At 38.6% G+C, this 25,165-nt stretch overlaps 1 protein-coding gene across 1 annotated transcript in view; it reads right to left on the bottom strand.

The window, feature by feature from the left end:
• The window catches only part of LOC117023508 (cytochrome b-245 heavy chain), a 33,184-nt gene extending 8,278 nt beyond the window's left edge, over nucleotides 1-24,906 (bottom strand). The window contains exons 1-9 of the mRNA XM_033108352.1: nucleotides 24,761-24,906; nucleotides 22,691-22,786; nucleotides 21,322-21,432; nucleotides 12,764-12,848; nucleotides 10,711-10,856; nucleotides 8,405-8,595; nucleotides 5,295-5,424; nucleotides 2,980-3,072; nucleotides 266-519 (exon numbers count right to left, since the gene is read on the bottom strand). Coding sequence (XP_032964243.1) covers nucleotides 266-519; nucleotides 2,980-3,072; nucleotides 5,295-5,424; nucleotides 8,405-8,595; nucleotides 10,711-10,856; nucleotides 12,764-12,848; nucleotides 21,322-21,432; nucleotides 22,691-22,786; nucleotides 24,761-24,805 — 1,151 coding nt within the window. The 5' untranslated portion in view covers nucleotides 24,806-24,906. The remainder of the gene's footprint in view (nucleotides 1-265; nucleotides 520-2,979; nucleotides 3,073-5,294; nucleotides 5,425-8,404; nucleotides 8,596-10,710; nucleotides 10,857-12,763; nucleotides 12,849-21,321; nucleotides 21,433-22,690; nucleotides 22,787-24,760) is intronic.
• Between the last annotated feature and the right edge of the window lie 259 nt (nucleotides 24,907-25,165).

Consider the following 25,165-nt stretch of genomic DNA (forward strand, 5'->3'; position numbering starts at 1 on the left):
ACCTTACGTATTGAAAGGAATTTGGGAACATTCATTACCAATATTTGATTCAAATATTTTCTATTTCACATAAGATTTATATAAATATATGCACAGCCACACCACACACATAAAATGGGAGAACACAGAGATAGCTACATATATTTGTAGCACCTGCGGATTTTGCCAGACTCAGGAGACAGAGAGAGAGGGGAGAAGAGGAGCTATTTAATGACATTTTTCCTGAACTTGTAATTTACCTTTGTAATTTGTGCTTTGTACTCACTTAGGTAATTTCCAGGCATCTTGAAACTCTTGCTTATCACAGCCACAGGCATTGAATAGTCCCTCTGTCCAGTCCCCCACGATGCGGATATGGATGCTAAAGAAGTCTTCCTCAGGGGCGGAGGTCAATGTGAAAGGGTGCCACTCCAGCTTGGACACCTTGGGGCACTTGACAAAAATGTATTGTCCCACCTCCATCTTGAATCCCTTCTTCTTCATCTGTAACTCGATGGTTTTGAAAGGGTGAGTGACCACCTACAAAACAAAACATGTCTCTGGAAACTACACTTTCCCAAATACTTGCCTTTTCACTGTTCATATGGATAAAAGGCTGAGCTAAGATGCCCCACCCAGGTCCCTTCTTTAGGGCCAACACAGCAGTTCCCCAGCAGATGTGTCTCTCATTGGGAATTGCCCTTGACTGTAGCCCGTGGCCAATGATGAGCTGATGCAGGGATACAAAGGTCTGGCCCTTCTCCTCAATTTGGGACAACTTTGAGGGGCCATTCCAACTCCAGCAATCCCTGCAGGATCAGCTGAGGCTGCTGTCGCAACCACACTGAGGGTCAGATTTTTCCCTCTCCTATCTCGCCTTTAATTTTTTGATAGGTTCCTCTCCTGAGAATATACCCCAATAAAACTTCTCTGTATAGTTCTCTGTCTCAGAGTCTTTGCCAGGGAATCCAACCTAAGACACCCACCTACTATCTTTTCTTTTTTTTTCTCTCTACGAAGTTAAGGCAGGAGCTAAAAATAGGTAGAAAAGATGGTTTCCTGCTCAGTCTTTCTGTCTCTCTAGGGGATGATTGAGAGCCTTAGCAGCTGGACAGAAGAAGAAGGAAATCCCACTGCCTAGTTATATAGCAACGACTCCCAAACCAAGTCTGACTGTGCTGGTCTGCCTTTGTCCTGAGTCATACCTCCAACCTGTCTGATTCCATGCATTGCTTCTCCGTTTCTCCCTATCTGGGGAATACACCATCCGTCTCTTCCAAAGCCAGGCCCTACCCACTCACTGCTATCCATCCACGTACATGAATGTTGATAGCATCTCTGTTTATAATAGCAAAAAAAATGGAAACAGTCCAAATGTCCATCAACTGGTGAGTTGGTAAATAATTTAAAAAAATAGAACATAATAAAAAGCTCTCATTTCAATACAGAAAGTCATATGCTGCTTCCTTGACAATTCCTGAGACACCTAGAAGGACTTCATATGTACAACCAAAAACAAACCAAGGAATATAAAGAGAAAGAAAAATCAGTAGGGAAAAAAGAAAACCCAGCAGCTTCCTAATGTTGACTGATCTTGTTGAGCTTTTCTTTTCACCAGTGAGAAGGAGTAGAATAGGAAGTCCTTTTAATAAAAATTGCCAAACAATTCTAAAACTTGTGATTTAAATATGTCTTATGTGTTAAAGCTGTAACCAATTTCCCTTCAGCACTGAAATAAGGAGTTGTGAAGCTTCATTTTAAAAACAGAAAGTGAAAATTTATCAAAATTATTTTGAAAATTCTGTTTGTCATGTTGCAATGTTGTATGGTGAAACTAATTTTTACCACTTGCAATTTTGCTACCATAACCAAAATTGGGATTGAATTTAATAAAATGTACTAGGGGGACAGCATTATCCCTGGAATGCTTTGGGATCACACTTTGTTTCTTATACGTGTTTATATGAGAAGAAAATGAGTATTTTCTTCATAGGAAAACAAGTTTGCCTTAGATATATGTGTAAGGGAAACACTTATCTGGTTAGTCTGTTCTGGTCTAGTAAGGGAAGTTTTGTGGTCTCACGTTTTGCTGATCTGTGAGATTTTTCTTACAGTACAATAAAAGTATCACAAAAGGAGAACTGTTGTGGCTTCTTATATTTCAAGATTTCCAATGCCAGCTGGACTATTTTTACAATGGCCTTTCATAGATGCCAAGAAAGTAAAGCTAGGGTGGAGGACAGGAAGAATTTGTGTGTTTTGTAAGAATAACCAATAGTAGGCTTTTGGTAAATACTTTTTGAACTGAACTGAATTGGATTAAATTTTATTTGATAAAAAATAGTCTTGTCTTGTTTTCAGAAACTATAACAAGGAGTTTCTGTTTCTATTTATTTAGTCAGATTGATTTACTGATGAGAAGCAGCATAGAAGTGTTCGGTGGAAAGCCACTATATACTTGGAGGTAGGAGACTAAATTCTAGTTGCAGTGTAGTTACTAACTTGTTTGAGACTTTGGGTACTTTAACTCTGATATTCTATGATTACATACAAAGCACAGAAAAGGAGGTAAAGGGGACCTGGGAAACTATCTCAACCTTAGACTTGCCCTTAGTTCTCTGCTTCTTTTGGCATCTAAATATTTTAAGTCTCAACGTATACCCTTTTGAACTTACCTCTTGCTTCTCCACTCTTAACTAACCATATTATCACTCTATATCCTTCCTCTCCCCCCCACACACATACTGCATTCATTTACACAAAACACTTGAGTTCATTTTTCAACAGAAAATGTTAATTTCTAGCTTCCCCAGTTAAAGGGCCCTACCATTTAATTATCAAGCTAAGTACATTGAAATTAACCGTAGGTCATATCTCTGCTATAAGTTTAATCAAAAGAAACTGAGGAAAAGAGAGCACTGACCAATGATATAGAGAACTTGGATAGACTTGTCCATGATATAGTTAGATACTATTAGTAATTCCTAAAAGAGCCAATACCTTGGTGATGACCACTTTCTGTTGAGATCGCCAAAACCGTACCAACCTCTCACAGAGATAAAGGAACATGGGACCCACTATCCATTTCCAAGTCTGTAATCAGAGCAAAAAATGAAGACAAAAAAAAAAAAAAAGAAGGATGTGATAAGGTTGATAGCTAATAAAAGATGCATGGGGACAAAACGCTTAAAAGTCAACTTAATCTTTGTAGGCTTGTTTAAATATTTTATATTAGATTAGTAAATTTCTTCTACAACAAAATGCATGAAAAATATCTCAAATTAAAATAAAACTTTGAGCCAGTAAAAATGAGCAACCTCTTTGCCACATTGGGGAACTATATCTACAGTAAGAAACTTTCCCAAGAGGAACTGTCCACAAGGATGGGATTTCCTCCTAGTGTTGCAACAGCAGTTGCAATAACCCTACTGCAGAGCAAGCTTGGTTTCGGAATTAACATTTCTCTAAAAGATAGCATTTCAGCAACACTATATTTTTAATGCAATTGCTTTCAATTGTTATGTAGTCAAAGTTTATTCTTTTGCAAGATGAGAAATTTTATGTAAGAATTTAGCTGTTTTTCCAATATCCTGGTAAGTTCTAGGAAATATGCAATATACTTGCTGAAAAACCGAAAGGAATAAAACCAAAGATTTTCAAATTTCTCTATATTCCCCTCTTGTCAGAATCTGTGGTATTTCAGAACACTGGAATTACCTTGTAGCATTGTTGACTATATAAAAACATTTAGGCCAAATAGATCCATTTTGGGACTCAGTCAATTAGGTTCCTAGTTTAATACCTGAAGTAGCAAAGAATTTTAGAAGGCAATATTGTCTAAAAGATGTCATTCCAGAATGGATTCCAAGAAGGAAAAAAAAACCACGAAGTGCTACTCATAGTCTCACAAATGATCTTTCTATTAAATTATTTTTTAGGGACTTATTATTGGAAGTTGAGAGCACCTAGTTTTAATACCTGAAGTAGCAAAGAATTTTAGAAGGCAATACCGCCTAAATGTCCCCATCTCTAGCCAGAGTTGAAGAATATCTGCGTCCAAAGTCAGTAATGTTCTGCTACTCACCTCTGTTTTCATGGCACAAGTTTTTAAAACAGTCTGGCATCATCCATGTATTTCCTGGGTGTTACCATGGGGCTCCATTGAATGGAGCTGGAGTTCCATTCAATATTAGAGGACATTGTCTCTAACATCCCCCCAAACCCAGAAGCTCCTTTGAGGTAGATTCCTGTTAAAGTAGTAGTACTCTTTGACTCTACCTGTCTTCAAGGAAATGTGCTTTCTTGTCCTTAAGAGGACTTGAAATACAGTTCCCTTTTTATCCTTTCTGTTGATGTCTGCATGTAGTGGGGACACTTCACCAATATGTCTGGTTGCTTTCATTAATGAGTAAGGATGTTAAAAGATGTTAAGTCCTCAGACAGCATGCGGTGTCTAGAGGAAGAGTACTCCTATGTTAGGAAAGCAGGAAAAAAGGAGAAAATGGAATGGGAAATTTACCTTTATATTATTATATTGTGCTTAAGGAAAAAATAATAATTCTGTTCAGAAGCCCTGTACAAATGTTGATTTTTGCCTAGTTTTATACCAATGGCTAGCACGATAAACAATAATGTATCCTGCTTGCCAAGGCGGGGAAGATATGAACATCACAGGGCTCACTTCTCCCTCTATGGAGCAGAGAGATTGAGAATACACAAAATGGAGCTCTTTGAAGCTCCCAACAGAAGAAGGTAAATATTTTGGCATGTTTTTCCCTTGGTCACCCTTGTCACACTCCTGCCCTACCATGTAGTGCCATTGGGCATTGGTACGAACCCAGCTGTCCATCTTTTATGCCTCATAGACAGGCCCTCCTGATGCCTGCAGGCAACCCTAGGTGTCACCTCATCAATTTCCTTCCCAGCAAGATGCTCCTAGCTCCTTATAGGTGATTATCTGAGCTATCCAACTCAGCTCACGGTGGAATCCCTCTGAAAATCATCAACTGGTTGTCACTGTAGCCCTCACATCCAGAAGAGGAGAGATGGAACTTCTTGAATGCAAACAGCATTTTCAAAAACAATGCTTTTTCAAGTTTTATATCAGGACATTCATAAAAGACCAATGCAAAACTTACTTTTCAAGAAATAATTCTAGACAATAAGCATAGCAGCAAAAAAGTAGATATTTATAATATTCTAGCAGTTCCATGATATTGGTAATGAACAACTTTATGACATTTGTATGTATTTCTTAGACACAGTTTGAAGATTCTGGTAATGAAACTATAATGGTAACAGTGAATTATACATACCATAGGAGGATTCCCATAGAACTGCGGGACTGGGCATCCCTTTATTTTTCCCCAATCTGAGATGTTTTGATAACATAATTTTGGATTGTGCTCATCCAAACTCTTTGGAGTCTGCCCACGTACAATTCGCCTGGGGAGGAAACGTAAGTCCAGATTATTTTGTAGCAAGAAATTAAGCAAATTTTTTGAGATTGCAGGCATATTTTAAGTATTCTAATACGGGCCCTGTACTTTTCACTTAAAACTTATATCTTATTGCTCTCTCTGAATAGATTAGAGAAACGGGAAGAAAATATGTGATCTTCAGCAGTAGAAAAAATATGTACAGGGGCACAAAGAATATTTATATGTAACCTTATAGAGGGTAAGTTTTAGATCATCAATACCTGTTTGCTTAAAGGGAGTCTGTGCTTCTGTTTCGATAATTATTTTCATTTATAAGCAAACAAAAACAGAAAAAGTGCACATCTAACAACAAAGCAACCGCTAGTCCATGCAGTGCCTTTGTGCAAATTAGAACAAGATGCCCCCTCTGTGAAGACAGTTCTATAGGCAAAGAGCTTTGCCAGCACAACATGGGCTGATTTTCTTCCCCTTGGCCAGGCACCCACATAGTCATACACAGTAGACCTGAGGCTTAGTACAAGTGCTTTATTTGTTGTTTCAAAATTGTGTAAATTAAACCAAAAGGTTGAAATCAATTTAAGAAGACTTAACGTGGTGGATATTATGACAGACTCACAGACACGAGCACTGATGATGTGTCCCCTCAAGTGCTCAGAGCCCCTTCATTTCAATAAATATTAACTGAGCAACCACTAAAACTTAGTACAATGTGGTTTTAGTGGGATGGAGGGAGGAAGAAAGGGAGGGAGGTACAAAGTTGAGTATGTCAAGTCCCTGACCTCAAGGAACTTAATGGCAGGGTCTTCAGAATATATAAGAAGAGACATAGAAGGCCCTTTGTAAAAGTTTGTTTGGGGGGACCTAAAATTTATTGTGCCACTTGGTATATACTGAGAATGTTTTAATTCAAGGTCATTCACCATCTTTTTCTATCCCAAGGTCTTAGGGAAGAGAATTACTGTGTATTGAGCATCTATTATGCTTCAGGCCTGGGGAAAGGCACTGTATACAAACTATCTCAATGAATTCTCATAATAATCCTGGAAGGTAAGTGTTAGTTCTCCCATGTCATATATGAGGACAATGAGGCTTAGAGAGAGCAGGTAACTAGTAGCAGAATGATTTGGTGAAAACAGTTCTGGACCCAAGCTAGACAGCCTTGGTTTCAAATCCCAGGTTCACCCCTTACTGATTTGGTGGTCTTGGGCAAGTTATTGAACTTCTTTCGAGCCTCAGTTTCTTCAGCTGTAAAATAGGTATACTAGGGCCTTATCAAAGGTTTATTTTCATAATCAATTGGCATGATGCACAACAAATGCCAGACATGCAGTAAGGGTCCAACAAATGATAACTATTAAAGTTCTTAATGCCCAAATTCACATGAGGAGAAAGTAAAAAAGCCAAACAAAACAAAACTGATTTTTTCCTTCTCTCCTCAATGCCAGGACCAGAAATCAGAAAACCTGGATTTTAATCCCAGTTCAGCTGTTACCTAGCCATGACACTGAGCAATCAGTTACCAGTGTAAGTAGCAGATTCTCCTTAAATGGAAAATGGGGTAACTATATCTCATCTGCCTGCTCAAAAGAAAAAAAAAGAAAGAAAGAAAGAAAGAAAAGAAAAAGGAAGAAAGAAAAAAGAAGAAAGAAAAATGCTCATCTATGAAACTATGCCAATGTAAAGTGAAATTACTAAACAAGAGAGGGGAGGACATTTTTTTTTTCCTCTAGGGTTCTCTGAAACAGCTGGATTATGATCAAGTCCCATTTAAAGATACTCAATTGCTTTAGGAGAGTCAAGAGATTCTTTGTTTACATAGATTTCTCATTGCATAGAAAGAGTTGATCAGGGGTCAGAGTCAGCAAGTCGATCAAGAGTGCACACAAGTGGTTGCCCAATGCTGCTTCTCCCCACCCTTCCCCTTTTCACACTCACATGGCCACTTCTAGGCCGACTTGGCTCTGAGCAGAGTCACTGAGCCTGAAGCATCTACTTCCCCACCCTTATGTGTCTGGAGCCCCATTCCCACCAGTGAACTTCCCCAAGCCTGCTTTTGTGTGCAGGTAGAAGAATCAGCCAATGTGAAACAGTAGCAAAAGGAAACCTGGTATTAAAGAGGATTCCCAATAAGGTAAACTCTCCCAACCACACATCCAGGCACTGTGTGTCTCTGAGAGCATTTGTCGCAGCCTGCCTTAGACCACTTGGGCTCCAATCCTAGCTATGCCACTTACAAACTGGGTGGCTTCGGCTACACATTTTACCTTTTTTTTTAGTCTGAGTCCTTGTCTATGATTTCCCCAGGAAATGGGGATAGTAAGAGCATCTCTACATCTTGGGGATTAAAAGAAATATTTTGTGTCTATAACCAGTGCTCACTAGAAGTTAGCTCTTACCTTTATTATATTATAAAGCTTGAAGGCAATAACTATGTATTTTTCCTTTCAGCATTCTCCACAGTGACAGAGCAGTTCTCATGCACAGATGGCAATCAATAAATGATTGGCTTGAATTAAAACTTATTGAACTACGGGAAACCCTTTCAACTGATTAGTCATTAACCCTTCTATTAGGTTGGTGCGAAAGTAATTGCAGTTTTTGCAATTATTTTTAACCTTTTAAGCTGCAATTACTTTTGCACCAACCTAATAGTTTGGGAGTTTGTCTAATATACTAGCGACTGAGCCGCAGGAAAAATCATTGCAGACATCTGAGACCCTACCAGCACTCCCCACATGTATTTATGCTTGCAAAGATACTCAGACTTTGGTGTATTTTCAAGCTTGCTATAAATAGCAGCACTATGACTAGCTATTAATTGGGTGCAAGAAATTAAAGTGCTGCTGAGTGGTTCCTATGACACTGACCTCTGCTGTCCCCTCACATTCCCTCAGAAGATGGGCTGACCACACACAGACAAGGCATCACACCTGGAAATGAAAGGTGTGACATAAAGTACTTGGCCTTGGAGTTTAAACACTCACTCAGCTCCATGAATGGCGAGACCAATGAAGAAGATCACAAAAAGATGATGTGTGTACCAAAACACTTCAAAATAAGACCTCCGGATGGTTTTGGTGGAGGAGGTGATAATTAATATGAGGCACAATGTGATGACAATTCCAGTGATGCCTGCCAACCGAGTCACAGCCACGTACAGGCCTCCTGCAGGATTCTGTAAAATACAAAGACACACACACACACACACACACACACATTATTTATAAGCTTTCAAATGCAGGACTATTTATATATAAAGTGTCCAATGTATAAGACAATAGATATTTCCATTCCCCCTTTAGATAATCCTAATCATCCCTCACAGAGGGATACAGACTTGGAATAGATGTTTCTCAATTGCAAAAGGGGTTGAGGTGTCATAGGAAATATGAATTGATACACTGAAATAGTTCTAAGGAAGTCTGAAACAAAGGAAGTCAGTCTACTATAAGGTGGCCTAAAAGGGGCTCAAGATCTTTCTTCCTTTGATTTGGAAAAGGATTCCATGCTTAGTTTGCAAATTCTGGGTATGTCTAACATCTTAGGCTGCATTTCCCAAAGCAGACCCTGAGATGAGGATTCATGGACAAGTGATTCAGAATGGCTGTACTCCAGAAGAAACTGGTAAGGGAGTGGTTACTAGGACAGGAAAGAGGAACAAGTCAAGTATGAGGATGATCTCAGGCCAAATCTTATAGAAGGTAGCTTCATCCTGAGGCTGCAGGGGAACTGCAGAGGGTAAGTCACACATAAGTTCATTGTGAGTTCATTGTGACTGAAGACAAGGAAGTTGGGCCTTCATGGCCTGCACCCATCAGTTATTGGCTAAGGGCTCCCCAGGGAGAGGTAGCTATCTAGGCTGTTTCAGATCTCTGAGCTTGTGGGCAAAGGGACTCCAATAGTCTCAGGGCAGTCTTCTGGGAAAGACACACTTGTACAGGAAATTGAAAGTGAAAGTAACACATAAGAGTTGGGGAGCACAGACTCAGTAAAAGTGATTCAAAGAGATCTGGGCACAACACTGCAGTGTCAGCTCACTCACCTAGTATGTTCACAATGCCACCCTTCTACGTGTATCATTACACAGAACAATGAACAATATAAAAGAAAAAGTATCCAAGACATTACAGAAAAAGAATTTTTGTTTTGTTTGATGCTGTTTAATTCTGTCTCTAAATAGACCAAGCAAGTTTTTTTCATGTTAGCCTGAGGATAATTACTTTTGCAGAATTAAGGGACTTTTCTTGTAATCCTTTATACACAGAAGGAAACATGTTTGGAATTGGGTGTATAGTAATGTGATTTGGCCATCCTCCTAGCTATTGGGCACATGAAGACTACTTGGAGCTTTTCCCTCTGAGTGAACAAGCTTCAACAAGTGCTGGAAGGGAATAAGTCCTTGCCTGTGGACACCCCAAATGGCTGGCCCTGGAGAACTGCTGAGTTACTCCCAGTGCACTGTGCTTCTCAAGAAATGGTAATTAGCAGAAATAGGCCACCCCTGAGAGGTTGTAGATAAGAAAGAACAAAAGCATCACTGACAGTTGTCAGCTGGTGGCTGGCCTGGTACTAACGCCGAGACCAGAGTGTTCCCTATCTCACAGAAACAATTTCATAGGACACCAGTGTCATGCTGTGACTGTTACGGAGTGAGGCAAAAATAAGACCCCGCCAAAATCCTGTCTGAACCAAGACAAAAATATTGGTGACTGCTGTTTCTTTACCTATTATAGATTTAGCCCCATTTTATTCCCCTGCACCTCCTAGAAAAAAATTAATATACCCAATTCTAGAACTACCCCCAATTCCTGACCATACCCGATCCAGACCAAATCCTTGCTTCCTTAAGCCCCTCCCAAATCATCTAATACAAGCCCTAGTCCTATAACAAGCCTCTCTTAACATCTTCCTGAGTTGCCCCAGACTCCCTCATGGTGTGAGGTCTCTTTTGTTGTAGTAAATAATAAATCCAACTTTGGTTGACTAGATGTGTATTCCTGGCTTTCTTTGACTGTTGGGCCTTGTCATGGGTGAGCCTGAATCACTCCGGGTTCCGCCCATACACATTCTCACAGGTGAGCTTAAGGACCTAGGAAACATCTAGTGACCCTCCACAAACAGGATAGGAGTGTGGAATACATTTTCTCTGCACCCACTTTTTTGAAACCTACAGATAGTCAAATTTTGTCATTATTGTTGTTCTGGCCAAGCAATGTTCTTCATTCAGTGTAATCCAGTCCTCCATTTTAATGATCTAGGGAACATCAGAATGAGGAAATAAGAAGCTTACCTTGATTCTATCTCGAGCAAAATTGAGGTAAGTTTCACCAGGCTTATCTCCAATGTCAGAGAGTGCTATTGAATAAGGATCAGAATTGTTGACTCGGGCATTCACACACCACTCCACGTTAAATAGATGTGCAATGGTGTGAATCGCTAAAGAGGGCAGAAAAGAGACACAAAGAGGGTGAAGGGTATGCACAATTTTATTGTAAGCTGTGTTTGTCTATAGTCCCTGATTCTATGATAAGTTATCTGGAGACACAGGGATGGTCCAGGACACTTATAAACAAAAACTGGGTCTCCAGGACCAGAGAGGCAAGGCAATTCTAGTGGGTAAGCTTTTCTCTAGCTATGTGATAGTAGGTAAATCACTTAACCTCTCTGGTCTTGGTGTCCTAATTTGCAAAACGAAGGTGTCAAACTACAAGATCCTGAAGACCCAAATAAGTTCTAACATTCCACAAAATAATCTTGGTCTCTGAGGATATTTCGATTTGCTCTCATTGTCTCTCTCCCCCGAAATATCTGTGCTCAAACCAGAAGATTCTCTAGTAACATACACCTTTGGCTGTTCCTTTCACCTGACTCTGACATTACTCCAGAGAGAGATGACAAAATTATACTGAACTGATACAAACCATAAGAATGGCCATAAGAATGAATCTCTTTTTAAAAAATTGCCTTCTTTACTTAACAAGTACTTACATAGGACTTACTAGATTAGATGCCAAGCACTGCTCTAAGTGCTTTACAATTACTTAATCCTTATGAGTCAATGATGTAGATACAATTATAATCATCTTATCTTATAGATGAGGAAGTTGGGGCATAGACTGATTGCTTTAAAATCTTTCCCAAGGCCACCAAGCCAGGAAGTAGCAGAGTTAAGAATCAAACTAAAGCAGTTTGGCCCACAGATCTGTGCTCTTAACCATCACACTGTGCTGCTTTCTAACAAGATTTTATCATACATTTCACTTTTGAAACATTTCATCTGCCATACTACTAGTCGGAGATGAGGAACCCAGTTGAACGCCTGCGATCCAAGCCTATTTTATCAGGTTAGGGCACAAACTCCTTCAGGGCAGAGGAAAAGTCTGTTTTCTTCCTGACTGTGTATATATGCATGCCTATTGTCTGGCACATCAATTACTAAGTGACTTAATGGAAATTTGATGAGGGCCCCAGGTACATCCTTTCTTTCTTTTTTTTCTCTTTTGAATTGGATTTTTAATTGAAGTATAACTGACTTACAAAATTATATAAGCTTCAGGTGTACAACATAATGACTTGATGCTTGTATGTACTGCAAGATGATCACCACAATAAGTGTAGTTAACATCTGTCACCACACATAGTTACAGAATTTGTTTTCTTGTGATGGAAACTTTTAAGATCTACTCTCTCAGCAACTTTGAAATACTCAATAGAGTAGTATTAACTGTAGTTGCCATGCCAGATACATCCCTTCTTATGTTAACACCACCACCTTAATAATTGTAATAATAATACAATATATATGAATATATGTATACCTATCATATGTGTGTATACATATACACACATATAGAGATATATGTATCTCTATATATGTATATATAAGCAATAATAATAAATGAAGTGTTTAATTGTAGTTGGTAAGGGTTACCTTAAGGGATTCTCAACTTATAGGCTGTGGCTCCTCTAGGGTTACTACAAGAAATCCATGAATCTCCATGTTCAAACAAGTATTTTTTTAAATGAGTGAATAAAAGTTTTCCTATGTGGACTAACATTTTTGATATTAAAAAGGGTGAAAAGCGACGAGGTAATGGGATTTTATCAGAAGAGCCTAAGATAAAAATAGTGTTAAGACCCGAAGGAATTAATCCTAATGTTGGGAGAGCAGAAAGAGGAGTGAATATTTTTTAACAGAACTCGTGAAAAAGAATACAACATATCTAATCACCACCTAAAATGCCTACAAAGGCTGACCTCTTATTTTGAAAAGTATCTAAGAGTAGAGGGAACTCTCTGGTTCCAAGTTTTCTTCACAATCTCAAATATCTTAATAAACTTACCAGTGTGAAGTGCAATCATCCATGCCACCATTTTATGAAAGGTGAGGTTCCTGTCCAGTTGTCTTCGAATTCTTGTTGAGCAGCACTTTGGATTAAGGGGAAAAGAATGAAATGGTAATTTTTAACAGGGAGGTTTTCTCTGTGCCAGGCATTAGATACATATCATCTCATTTAATTCTCACAACCACCCTAAAAACTATATCATTCTATCCACTTCATAGATGATAAAACTGAATCTCAGATAGATGTAGTCATCTTCCCAAGGTCAAACAGCAAGTAAGTGGCAGCTTACCCAGTATGTTTTATGTTCCGTGACCAGTGACATAAAAAGTATCTCCTGGAATCCATTGCTCAATTGTATAAAACAGGAATTTGAACAGAAAACATATCTAGCCACATAGTTTCTAGTCCAGATTAATTTATTCAATAAACAAAGGATATAGAAATTAACAAAGGTCAGGCCTGACCTCAAAAACCTGACAGTCAAATGGGACACAGACAAGTGAACAGTTTTAGAACAAGTGGATAATTTTAGAACAACACTCTTCATGGACATATACTATGGGAGGAGAAAAAATAGTCCACCTGCCTATGTTGATAGAAATAACATCACAAGGGGAGATCATTAAACAAATAATAATAGTATAAATAATAATAGCTAATATTTACAGAGAGCTTATGCAAGGAGCTGCTTTAAGTGTTTTACATGCATTGACTCATTCCATTCTTACATCAATCCTGTCAGGGAGGTACCATTGTTATCACTAATAACAGATGAGAAAACACAGGCACAGAGAGGTTACCTTGCCTTAGGTTACACAGTTAATAAGAAGCAGAGCTGGGATTTAAACTCAGACTGTCTGATGCCAAAGATATTAATATTTTGATGTTTTATACCTTATGCAATTACCTTGAAATTAAAGATAGTATTTTCATCAATACATTAGTGTACCTGTCCTAACAGTATATGTAAAAAGATAGGGGTGAGAATCTGGAGTCAGGTCACTGCCCAAAGTAAAACAAAACAAAACAAAACAAAACAAAACCTGGCTTATGATTGAACCAGAGCTTTGCCCTCCTGAAAACTGGTCAAATGGTCACCCTGGCTGCTTTGTTCCCAAGACTAGATATACTGCCACAGAGATTCAGAGAACTTTTAAGATGAACAGAGTGAAGTGCCAAAACAAACAAACAAACAAACAAACAAACAAATATTCAATCTTAGGTATTAGATATATCTGGTTCTAAACGTATTCAATTTAAATATAGGGATGTTTAACACTTGGCTCACTTATTTTTAATAGAATGTTCTGATTTTATAGAAAAAACATAATTGTTTAAAAACCTGTGTTTATTCCACTATCTCTCAGTTAGCTGCTGAGGGAGGGAAGGCTGTTTTGACCAGGACAGCAGATTCTGGGAACTGCAGAAATACTAGTAAGGAGACACTGAGGATTCCAGACAAAGGAAAAAAGAGTTAGGCTTTATTGAGCGCCTTCTGTGAGCCAGGCAAGTTATTCATAATCATTGCCTTATCTAATGCAACAAGGTATTATTGTCCTCATTTTACAGATAACAAAGCTCAAGGTAAATCTCATGTTGGTTGAGATCCAAGTCTATTTGGCTTTAAAGGTTCATGCCCCTTTTTACCAAACCAAATGTAAAGGTATAGTCATTATTCTTTGACCTGTCTAAAGCCAAGACGAGAATTTAAGTGTAAGTACTCTTATGTGAAAGGTGATCACAGAAAACCAGAGTAGGGGAAGAAAGACTGGAAGGGCAGGAAACCAAAAAAGGGTGTGCTATCCTATTATATTAGTGGGCTCTCTGATCAGGCAACTCTGGGAGACTGTGTAGAATACCCCAGAGTTCTGGTTTTTTCATTTCTTTCCTAAGGGGTTAGCAAGCTTGACTATTCACCCACCAACTCCCGTTCATCACGGGCTGAGGGCTGTTCCCAGGGTATCCGCACCATGGCATTTCAGACTTGCCTCAGGAGAGGACTGAAAGAAAATCTTCAGGTAGAGAATGATTGGGGCTTCTAGAAGGCAGCTGCCCCATGTATTGTAACCGTCAGTGTGGAGGGAACATGAGTGGAGTGCCAACAGAATCAGCTATAACCAAGTGTCCACTGGTGGAGCTCAGCAGTGACTCAGGCTCTCAAAACAAGGGTTTCCTGTTTGAAATCACTTATTTTACATTTCTGTTGGTAAAAAATTGATTGTCCTTGTTTTCTAATATAGCCTTGTTGGCTTTTGTGGTTAGTTCAACTTCTGTGCATTGTTTTACTACTTTGTGCTCTTTACAATTTTAAGGAAATATCTTTTTCCTGTTTCCTAATTGTTTCTTAGAGTTCTCGTGGTAGGCAGAATTCTAAGATGAGCCCCAATGACCTTGAATAATTTTGTCCCCTTGAGTTTGGGTGGGACCTGACCTGTGAATATGATGGGATGTCACTCCTGTGATTTTGTTACATTATATGGCAAAAGAGACTGCAGAGGTAATTAAAGTCACAAATTGACCTTAAGAAGAGAGATTATCTGGGTGGGCCTGACCCAATCACATAAACCCTTTAAATCTGAGTCCAGACGTCAGAGATGGAAGAAGTCAGATTCAATTCATGACAAGTATTTGATGCATTATTGCAGGCTTGAAGATGGAGGGGGCCGTTACTGAGCAACGGCTCACTGCCTGACGTGTGCAGAAGCCAATACTATGCCACCGGATTTTGAGGAAAGAAAAGGCTTTTTCTCTGCAAGTCGACTGGCAAGGAGGCAAGGTTCAAATATGTCTGCCAGATGCAGGTTTTGGGGCAGGATTTTAAAGGGTTTCGCCACCGGATCTTCCTTGACCACGGACCCTTCCTGTCTGAAAGGGTTCCAGGGCTCAGGCTCCTGTCATATCCGGGTCCTTTGGTTCTGTGGGGTAGGGAGAGCAGTTAAGGCTTCCCAATTGTTACTTGTGAGTGGTGTTCACAATTGTTAATCATAAACTTTGGTTCTGGGTCTTGATAGAAACAGGATAGGACCAGTTTGAGCTGGTTCTGCAGTTATAGGGCCACACAGCAAGGGATACAGGGACATCTAGGATCTGAGAGCAGCCCCTGGATGACCATCAGCAAGGAGACAGGGATTTCAGTCCTGCAACTGCAAGGAACTGAATTTTGCTAACAAGCATGAGCTTGGAAGAAGATTTTTACCCAGAATTTCTATATGAGAATTCAGCCCAGTTGACACCTTGATTCCAGCCCTGTGACACTCTGAGCAGAGAACTCAATCACAGGACGCTGTACTTCTGCCCTGCAGAACTGTGAGCTACAAATTGGGGTTGTTTTAAGCCACTGAGTTTGTGGAAATTTGTTACACAGCAATAGCTAATTAATGCAGTCCTTATTGGAGTGATAGAATGCGATTGGAGTCCTAAGAATGAGAGAATGGAAATTAGTAGGGTCGGAAAACAGTATGGAATTACATTTCAGAGAGCAAGTTTTGCCAAGAGATATGCCTGTGTTATATCCCAGCCCTACAACCTAGCTGTGTGATGTTGAATAATGCACTCAGTTTCCAGTTTCCTCACCTATATATTTATCATAGTTCTTCCATTTAGGTTTATTTCATAGATTCATCGAGAGGTGTTAAATAAATATTTGATTTTTTTGGTATTATTATTTAACTTTTCATTTAGTGTGGCTTGGGTCCCCAGAGAGAAGGTATGAAGAGCAATATGTCATATACTTTTAAAAGTCCTTTAATAATTATTTGGTTAAATGAATTACATTTTCACCGTCCTAGAATCTAAGATGATTATTCTAAACCACTAGAGATGTATTTACCCACATATCTATCCTTTCTTTTCTACTTCCTGACAAATCATTTTGAAACTCTTGGGGAAAAATATACTGGCTCCTCTGTGCTGAATTTGAAGAACAGTTTTTTTCTTGGTCTCTACACTGTCTCCACAGGTCTATCATCAACATGGATCATCAAAAATATCAAACAATAGAGTTTGGTGCCTCTTAGCTTGAGCGACAGAACCTTAGAGAAAAATAAACTGAATGCCAGAACAATGGAGAAATGTGCTTCGGAAATGCAAGGTCCATTCAGTAATACTCTGTTTGATCTTAATAGGTAATTCTTTTGTAAAGCTAGTTAATATGAAACACATACATTTTATTAAAAGGTAAAACAGAGGTTATTAGTCATCAATGGGCCAGTGGACTGGGTCCTACTAGGGCATCAATCTCTAATTATTCCCAGTTACCCTCTATGGTGTGGTCAGGAATGGGAAAAAAAAAATTCCAAAGAGAAGCCAGAAGTCATGCTTATATGGGGTTTCCAGATACAGTTTCTTCACCATTTCCTGAAAAGGGGACAAGACAGCCATTTGGTGGGGTGAAAAGGAAGGGCTTTGCTGCCTGTGACTGCCCAGGGTTTTTTTGTTCCTCCTCTCTACACAGATGTCATTTTTATGCTTTTGAGTCACTTCTGGAATGATTGCCAGCCCCCTACCAATTATCCAAGTTGCCACCATGCCCCATAGCTTCTTCACTGAACAATCCACCTCCTTGCTTTTGGCCTTCGTCTTTTATTTATTTATTTTTTTTAGTTTCAGGTGTACAAAACAATGTAATAGCTAGACATTTACACCCCTCACAAAGTGCTAACCCCCCTCCCTCAATCTACTACCCCTCTGATATCGTATATAGCTGCTACAATACCATTGACTCTATTCACTATGCTGTACTCCACATCCTGTGACTATATATATATATATATATTTAATTATAGTTGACATTCCGTATTATTCAGCTTCAGCTTCAGGTGTACAGCGCAGTGCTCAGGTATCTACACCGTCCATGAAGTGGTCTCCCTAATAAGACAAGTGCCCATCTGACACCCTACAAAATCTTTACAACATTATTGATTATATTCTCCAAACTGTCTTTCCTATCCCTGTGGCAATACTATGTAAAGAGATTAGAATGTACAAATTGGCCTTTGTCTTCTAAAAGGAAGTTTCTGTTATCGTCGCCTAGAGCCTTTCCCAATCTCAATAACCTAACATTCAATTGCAAGGGAGATTATTGAGTCATCTCGGCAGATTTCTATGCTTTATGCACACTGCAAGAGAAAAAAATCAAAAAATTGAGAAATGGAACTAAAGAGAAGTGCATACTTAATGGGGTAGAGCATGAGTTTCTGTAAGTTACAGAAACTTAAAAGTTCTATGTTAGGTACACCTGGTCTCATCACACATATCGTGAGTGAATCTGAGTTAGATATTTATATGCTATTCGGGAGGAATTGCAAAAGCCAGCCTTGAAACTACAGAACTCCGGGGAAGAAGCTTCCAGTAATGCCCAGACCTCGTAGCAGTAGAATCTGTGATAAATGTGAAGAACGCTACTTTATTTGTATAGCATTGTTTATAATTGTGAAATTACATGTTTATTCTCTATCTCCTTCATAAAACTCTAAGCTTCTTGAGCTCATGGTCCATCCATGTTTTTTTACTCCATGTTTTACACGTACTCACCATGTATCCCCAGTGCTTAGCACATAGCTGGCACTCAATAAATATTTGTTGACCTCACTTAGTTGACAGGCTTAATCAACTAATGTCAGAATGTCATATTCATTCTTACATTTGCGTTAACTCACTTGCTTTTCAGCTAAAAATAAATAAATAAATAAATAAATAAAAAGAACTGTGAGACAGGAAGTCCAAGAGACTTGCCCTAGACCACATGATTAGAGAGAGCCACCATGAGGGCAGCCGATTCTCAGACTATATAAGGTTACAGATAAGAGCTCACTCTCTCACCTTCCCGTTTCTTTCAGATTTTAAGACTAGAACTTCCGTCCTGTTAGAACTTAGTTTCTGCATGGCAAGTTGGGCCTCATCCTTCCCCATTTCCCTCAACACAGCAGGCTGAGTCTTTACCCTTATCTTTCCTGGGGTGGGTCAACCCTGTGGTTTTCTTTCTCTAGGTAACCAGAAGGATTATAAAGTGAAGTCTAAATGATTAAAACCACTGGAAACTGAATGGAAGTTTTGTGACTGTTTAGTTTACATAGGCTCCTACTAATGAATCCTTGAAGTTACAACATCATTGCCATTTCCAGCCTGGGTTATTCAGCATGTTCAAACATTCACACATATAATGGACTTTCTAAGACCATAACACCGGAATAGGACAGTTTTGAGTTTATGTGGCATGTAGGAAAGTAAATGGAGTCCAGGGGCACGATGACCTAGGTTTGAATCCTAACACTCCCATTTAATTTCATCCTTACTTCACTAGCTTGAGACACAGATTTCATGAGGTGAGGTCTATGAAGACTCAGTAAGTAGCAGCTACTATGATTTCCGACATGAGTCACAACACGCTCACTAATTTTCATCCCAATCAGAAAATAAGTTTCATTTGCTAAGTTCACATTTGAGGCTAGGAAATTCGGAAGGAGGGACACATGCTATGTGTCAAAGACTGTTGCTTGCTGCTAATTAAAAAAAATACATTCTTTTCTATATAGGTCTCTGTGGTTACAGAGCTGACCCTCTCTGCAATTTGAAGAGCAGCCTCATTTCATCCCTATCTTTAGAAACACTCATGAGGATTTTCCCTCCTGGACCACAGGAAGTCTAAAAGTGGCCATTACAGCATGCACTGCTCATGGGGCATGCAGCTCAACGGCAGTGCAATTGGGCTTGTGGGGTAACAGGATTTCCTAACGGGCCATCCTGGTGAAAACACTGCCTGTTTGTCAGGGCTTACTTCCTCTAAAAACACGCTATTCGAACAGGGAGGGAGAATAAAAATGAATCGTGACTCCTTAAAAACAAAAAGCTATAGTGCATGAACTTCATTTAGCAAATGTTCACTGTGTACCTACTGTATACCAAACATTGTACTTTATAGATGGCTCATCAATAAAACGTTCAAGCAAATGGAATTTGACCTCTGTGGTTTCTTAGGTTGAGGAGATTATCTGGAAATCCTTATAATCAATGTCTACTGTTAGTTGTAGCCTGCTAATCCTGTATTAGTAAATTGAATGCTGTATAGTTCTTAAAGAAAAAACAAATTTTCCTTGGGATCAATGTGAATTTAGTATGACTAAGAAAAATGAGGCAGAGTTCAAGGTAAATTCTACTTGTTATTGACAGTTTAGACCACTTTCCTTCCCCCAAAATATTCTGTGATTGCCAAATTAGGTATCAACTCCTCAGCTATACATTCGAAGTCCTAGTTTACCAGTAAAGTCCCAGCTTCCTCTCCACCCTTACCCCAGACATCTGCCCTTTTTACAGTCCCTATATTCTCATCAAAGTAGATTGTTTGCTGCTCTCCTCTAGAAATGATCTCTAATTCATAGGGTTTTTTTTTTAAGTTAGTTAATATAAAAAACATTTATTAAAAGAAAAAAACAGAGGCTACTAGTCACTAATAAGCCAGTGGAATGGGTCCCACCAGGGCGTCAATCCTTAACTTTGGAAGATCTACCCCCTTAGGTGTGGTCAGGAATGGCAAAAAAAAAAAAAAAAGAAAAAAGAAAAAAAAGTCCAAAGAGAAGCCAGAAGTCATGTTTACGCAGGGCTTTTAAGAATACGACTCCCTCACCATTTCCTGTGCTTTTTTTTTGCCCATGCCATTTTCTCCAGGTAGAAAGTCTTTCTCTCTCATTTACATCTCCTAGAGGCTTATTTTATCTTTATATGCCCATGTTTGATGCCATCTTCTCCAAGAAGCCTTTCTTCACCTCTTGCCCCACCTGATGTAATTTCCCCCTCCTTTGATTCCCTGTAGCTCCTTATTTGTAACGTTTTATGGGACCCATTTATTTGAGTACGTGTGTAGACTCTAAGTTCCTTGTTTCTCATCTTTGTATATTAATATCTGTAAGAAATTTGTATACCACTTTATAGATTACAGAAGTTCTTCCTACATAATCTCATAATCTTTTTCTTCTAGCATAGTACATTCAGAAACTCATGAAATTGCTGAAGTGAAGGTGAAAGAAGTCCTGGGCATTTAGAAAGCTCTGAATCTCTCAGTTCCCCAGACCCAACACCTCTTAATTGCATTCATTATGGTGTGACTCATCGCCCATTGATTCCATCTGCTTGGGATATGATCCACAAAAGAGATTTTTTTCTGACTTAAAAATTTTGAGAAACATGATAGTGTAAGATTAATTCCCAAATTTCACATCAGCTTCATAAAGCCCTTTGTATATACATATACCTATACTTTATGTTATATATGTCTGTGTGTGTGCATACACACACGTGCTTTATTGCTTTTATTGAGGTAGAAGTTGATTGGTGGTTGTTTGTTGTTTGAATGTCTGTTCCAGGTTAAATGGTTGTCCCAGGAAGCTCCATCAACAAATAATATAGAAATAAACTATAGATCAGGCATGGCTTAGCTCATGAACATTCTACAGAGGTTAGAATCTTCACAAACCATTGGTTTCCTTTTCTTAGGAAAGGGCATTTAGCTTAATGGCCTTGAAATTTTGAGGAACTCAAACATTGTAAATGTTTGCCCTTACCGCACTGGAACCCCTGAGGAAGGAGAGCAGATTTCGACAGACGGGCAGCAGGATCAGCATGCAGTTGAAATTCAGGCAGGCTGCAGGGGCCCTGGCCAACGCCAGTGCTGACTAGAAGAGGCAGGAGAGGGAGTAGGGTGACACCTGTAAGCACAGAACACTTCCCCCAATTCCCCAGAGTTCCCAACATGCAGCCTACATATCAAGAGACATCAAGTTATCTGGAAAGGAAGGGTCTTCTGAGCCAAAGGTTTACTTTTAGGGCCTGCTGGTACCCTTTGTTTTAATCTGGCCCTTACCCCCCACCCCAACATTTTATTATGAACATTTTCAAACATAAAGAGAATTTGAAATCATTTCACAATGAATACCTGTTTACCCATTTCCCAGATTCCATCTTTTACATTTTACTACGCTTGCTTTATCACATATCTATCCATCTATCTACCCATCCCTCCATCAACACATCTTAGTTTTGATGCTTTTCAAAGTAAATTGCAGATATCAGTTCACTTCCTCCTAAATACTTAAGCATGCATATCATTAACTGGAGTTCAGTATAGAAACTGGGGCTTTTTAAAGCTTTTCTTAGCACTTAGACTAACCTCAACAGTAACTTAAGTTGGTATGGTGTAATGCTTTGGAGTTGTAATTGTTCTTTAAAATACCCAAAGAAGTTGTATATATTGGAGAGGGAAAGCAAAAGGAAATCATCCTTCTCAGCATCAACCTGAATAAGTTAACAACAACCATAATAATGTAGTATGATGATCTAATTATTTATACATATGATGTATAATACATATTATAATTAGATTTATTCAGTAATGAATTCACGGTTTCAGCATGAGGTAGTAAACAATATCTTCAAGGGACAGATGAAATTATTTTCATCTGTAATGAAGAAGAAGAGACCTGGCAGTTCAATGAAACTGGAATTTCCTGAAGATCATTTCATAACATGTCACTAGGAGCGGGGCTCTCCATGCACAAAAGTGGTAGGAATCAGATGATTTACAGAATATGGAAAGTCCCACTTGTCCCACCTGTGTTACCCCTGGATGGATCTCTTCAACCTAGTCTTCCATTCCAGAGCTATTATTAGATGCCTCCTCTAAGCTAAACGTTTCTCCAGTGGTTTTTGGGAAGAGAGGGATGTTGCTGTGACCCTCTGCCACACTTTTGTTTGTCCCACACTGGAAAGCCTAAAGACTCCTCCCCAAGGGGTTGTAATGGAGGGAGTGAGGCTGATGGTGCTGTTCAGGTTGGTCAGAATATTTATTGAAAATGTTAAAAGGAATATGAACGTGAATTTTTGATTAAAAAATGTGAGCTAGTCAATATTGCATGACATGGAACTTATACTTACCCCAAGAAGTTTTCGAGTGTAAAAGAATTTCGGTGGATCATCATAAACCTTGTAGTACCAGACAAAGAGGAAGACGTTCAACCCCAGCCATACCAGCTGCACAAAGAGAAACAGTTGCATGAAGTTTTCACATTTAAACAGGTACATTTCACACAATGTTGGTGTCAGACCAGGGTCAGGAGTTTCCCAACTCCAGCCTTTGATACGGGTGCTTACAAAACTGGTTATAACCATTTTAGAGCCAGCTCTTTCCCAGGCAGCATTGTTATATTTCCTTGTTATTAACCTTTCCACCCCATGTTGTTCCCCATTATTGTTTTACCAGTTGGTCAGTATGCTGAGTTATTATCAGTCTAATTTCCCTCCTTTCTTTCTCCTCCTCTTTTCTTTCTAACCTTAGATAGAGAGACGATAGTAGGTGACTCTTTCTAAAAAGACAAGGGAATGGAACACGTTGCTATGTTGTCCCTTGCTCCAGTAGGACACTGTGTTCTACTCTCACAGGTGCCGATAAACTTCCTCCACCACACACACAGCATCCCACCCAGCTAGTGGGGGTCTCATCAGCTAAACAGTCAAGCCTTTAATTGTATTTGATAACTTTTGCTTAACTTTTGAAGGAGGGGATATTGAGCATGAATGAGGGGGTGAAAGTCATAGGATTTTTTTTAATTGCTTGTTTCATCTGAAGCACTGACTGCATCAATCGATGATACTGCCCAGTCCTCTACGTTCAGCTCCATAGTGATCTTTTTTCTTAACTATGTGTTGAAGCACTAAATGTCCATAGACACTTGAGAACAGTCTCTCTTTAAAAAGAAGGCACTAAAACAACTTGTCTGTTTCCTAATCTTGTCTTTTTTACTCTTGCTTTTCAAGTGGTGCCTTCATTTTGAATTGAATATATGAGTATGTAATTAGAAGGTCATTTCCTGGGGAAAATTGTGGTAGGATCTAAAAGTATAATTTGAACTTGTTTTCTACAGGAGTTATCTGTTCTTCAAATGGTGATAAGAAATCAAGTTAATAGTTCTGACTCCTCAGAAGAATTCTATATTGCATTTAAATGTTGCTTTGGCATAATTTTTTTACATGACAAAATATTTGTTGCTTTAATTATGTTTGTGCCACTAATTTCTCTGTATCTCGAAAACTCAAAGACTGAATATTTACTTCATGATTAATTCTTTCAAAAGTTCCTTTTATAAGAGTTCTGTTTAACCTCTGTATAATGCTTTCATTGGATATTTGAAAAGGATAGTTATAAATCACATTTCTATCTTCCCAATTATCCATGATTGCTTTGCTGAGACCACCATCATAAAATAATAGTTGATATTTGTTATGTTAAAAACTAAATAAACTAATGTGTTTATTTGAAAATTAGCCATATCTTTACTTACAAAAATTATTTCTCAAGATATATTATATTGATTTATATATATAATCACATATAATATATATACTGTATATGAGTCTAGATATCTAATTTCAATTCCCTTCCCTTGATTTTTTTATAAACTTTACAAATAACTCAAATTACCTCAGAGAAAAGAAGATACTTAAAAAAAAAAAACCACAGTTGAGAAGTTCAATTATTTTTGGTGTAATTACTGAAATAAAGGCCAATTTCCCGCACATGAACCAGTCTTGTACTTATTCCTTGGAAAATGGCATAAAATTTTGATTGCCCATTTTTAAAGTGGTATAAACACACAAAAAGTAGAAATTTGTCTCAGAGCAAATATTAATAAACAACTCAGACTCAGGAATCATTATCATGAAATGTCTTCTACTCCCTCTGTGAAATGCTGGCTAATTTAGTACTCCTAAAAACTCAAAAAATAAACTAGGTGAAGTGAGCCCCCAGTTACATTCTTTCCAATACTAACTTTGAAAGAATGGACTCAGTCTGCTTACAAATGCATGCATGTTCACACAGTAAATCAGTTTCAACACAATTTGTCAAATAAACAAAACAAACAAACAAAAAAGTTTTTTTCTATTTTAGTTCCCAAAAGAACCCAGACAAGTCAGAGGATTCATAATGTATCTCTCATTGGTACTTACAATGACAAAGATGGAGAGTCCCTCATTCACAGCCCAGTTCCCCATGGTGGCAGAGGTACAGTGTCTTGTGTCTGCCTTTCTTCTCTGCTATGCTTCTTCCTCCCATGAGGAAATGAAAATAGCGCCTTGGGGCAATCTGTTTCCTTTTCTACTATCAGGAAATTTCTAATCATTGGTCAACTGAAAAGCTTATATTCATAAAAAATTTCAATCTTTAAACCACAAACTACAGAGAAAGGGTCTGTAATGATCCAATCACAACCGAACATAGTGAAAAATGAATGAAACTAATTTTTACAACTGAGTGACAAGTAACAGTGTAATTCATGGGATGTATTTTACACAGTGAATTAAAGTTTTCTTGAAGTTGTGGTTATCCTTTCTTTTTAAATGTGTTCTCAGTCT

Source organism: Rhinolophus ferrumequinum, chromosome X (assembly GCF_004115265.2).
Source record: "Rhinolophus ferrumequinum isolate MPI-CBG mRhiFer1 chromosome X, mRhiFer1_v1.p, whole genome shotgun sequence".
Taxonomy (NCBI): Eukaryota; Metazoa; Chordata; class Mammalia; order Chiroptera; family Rhinolophidae; genus Rhinolophus; species Rhinolophus ferrumequinum.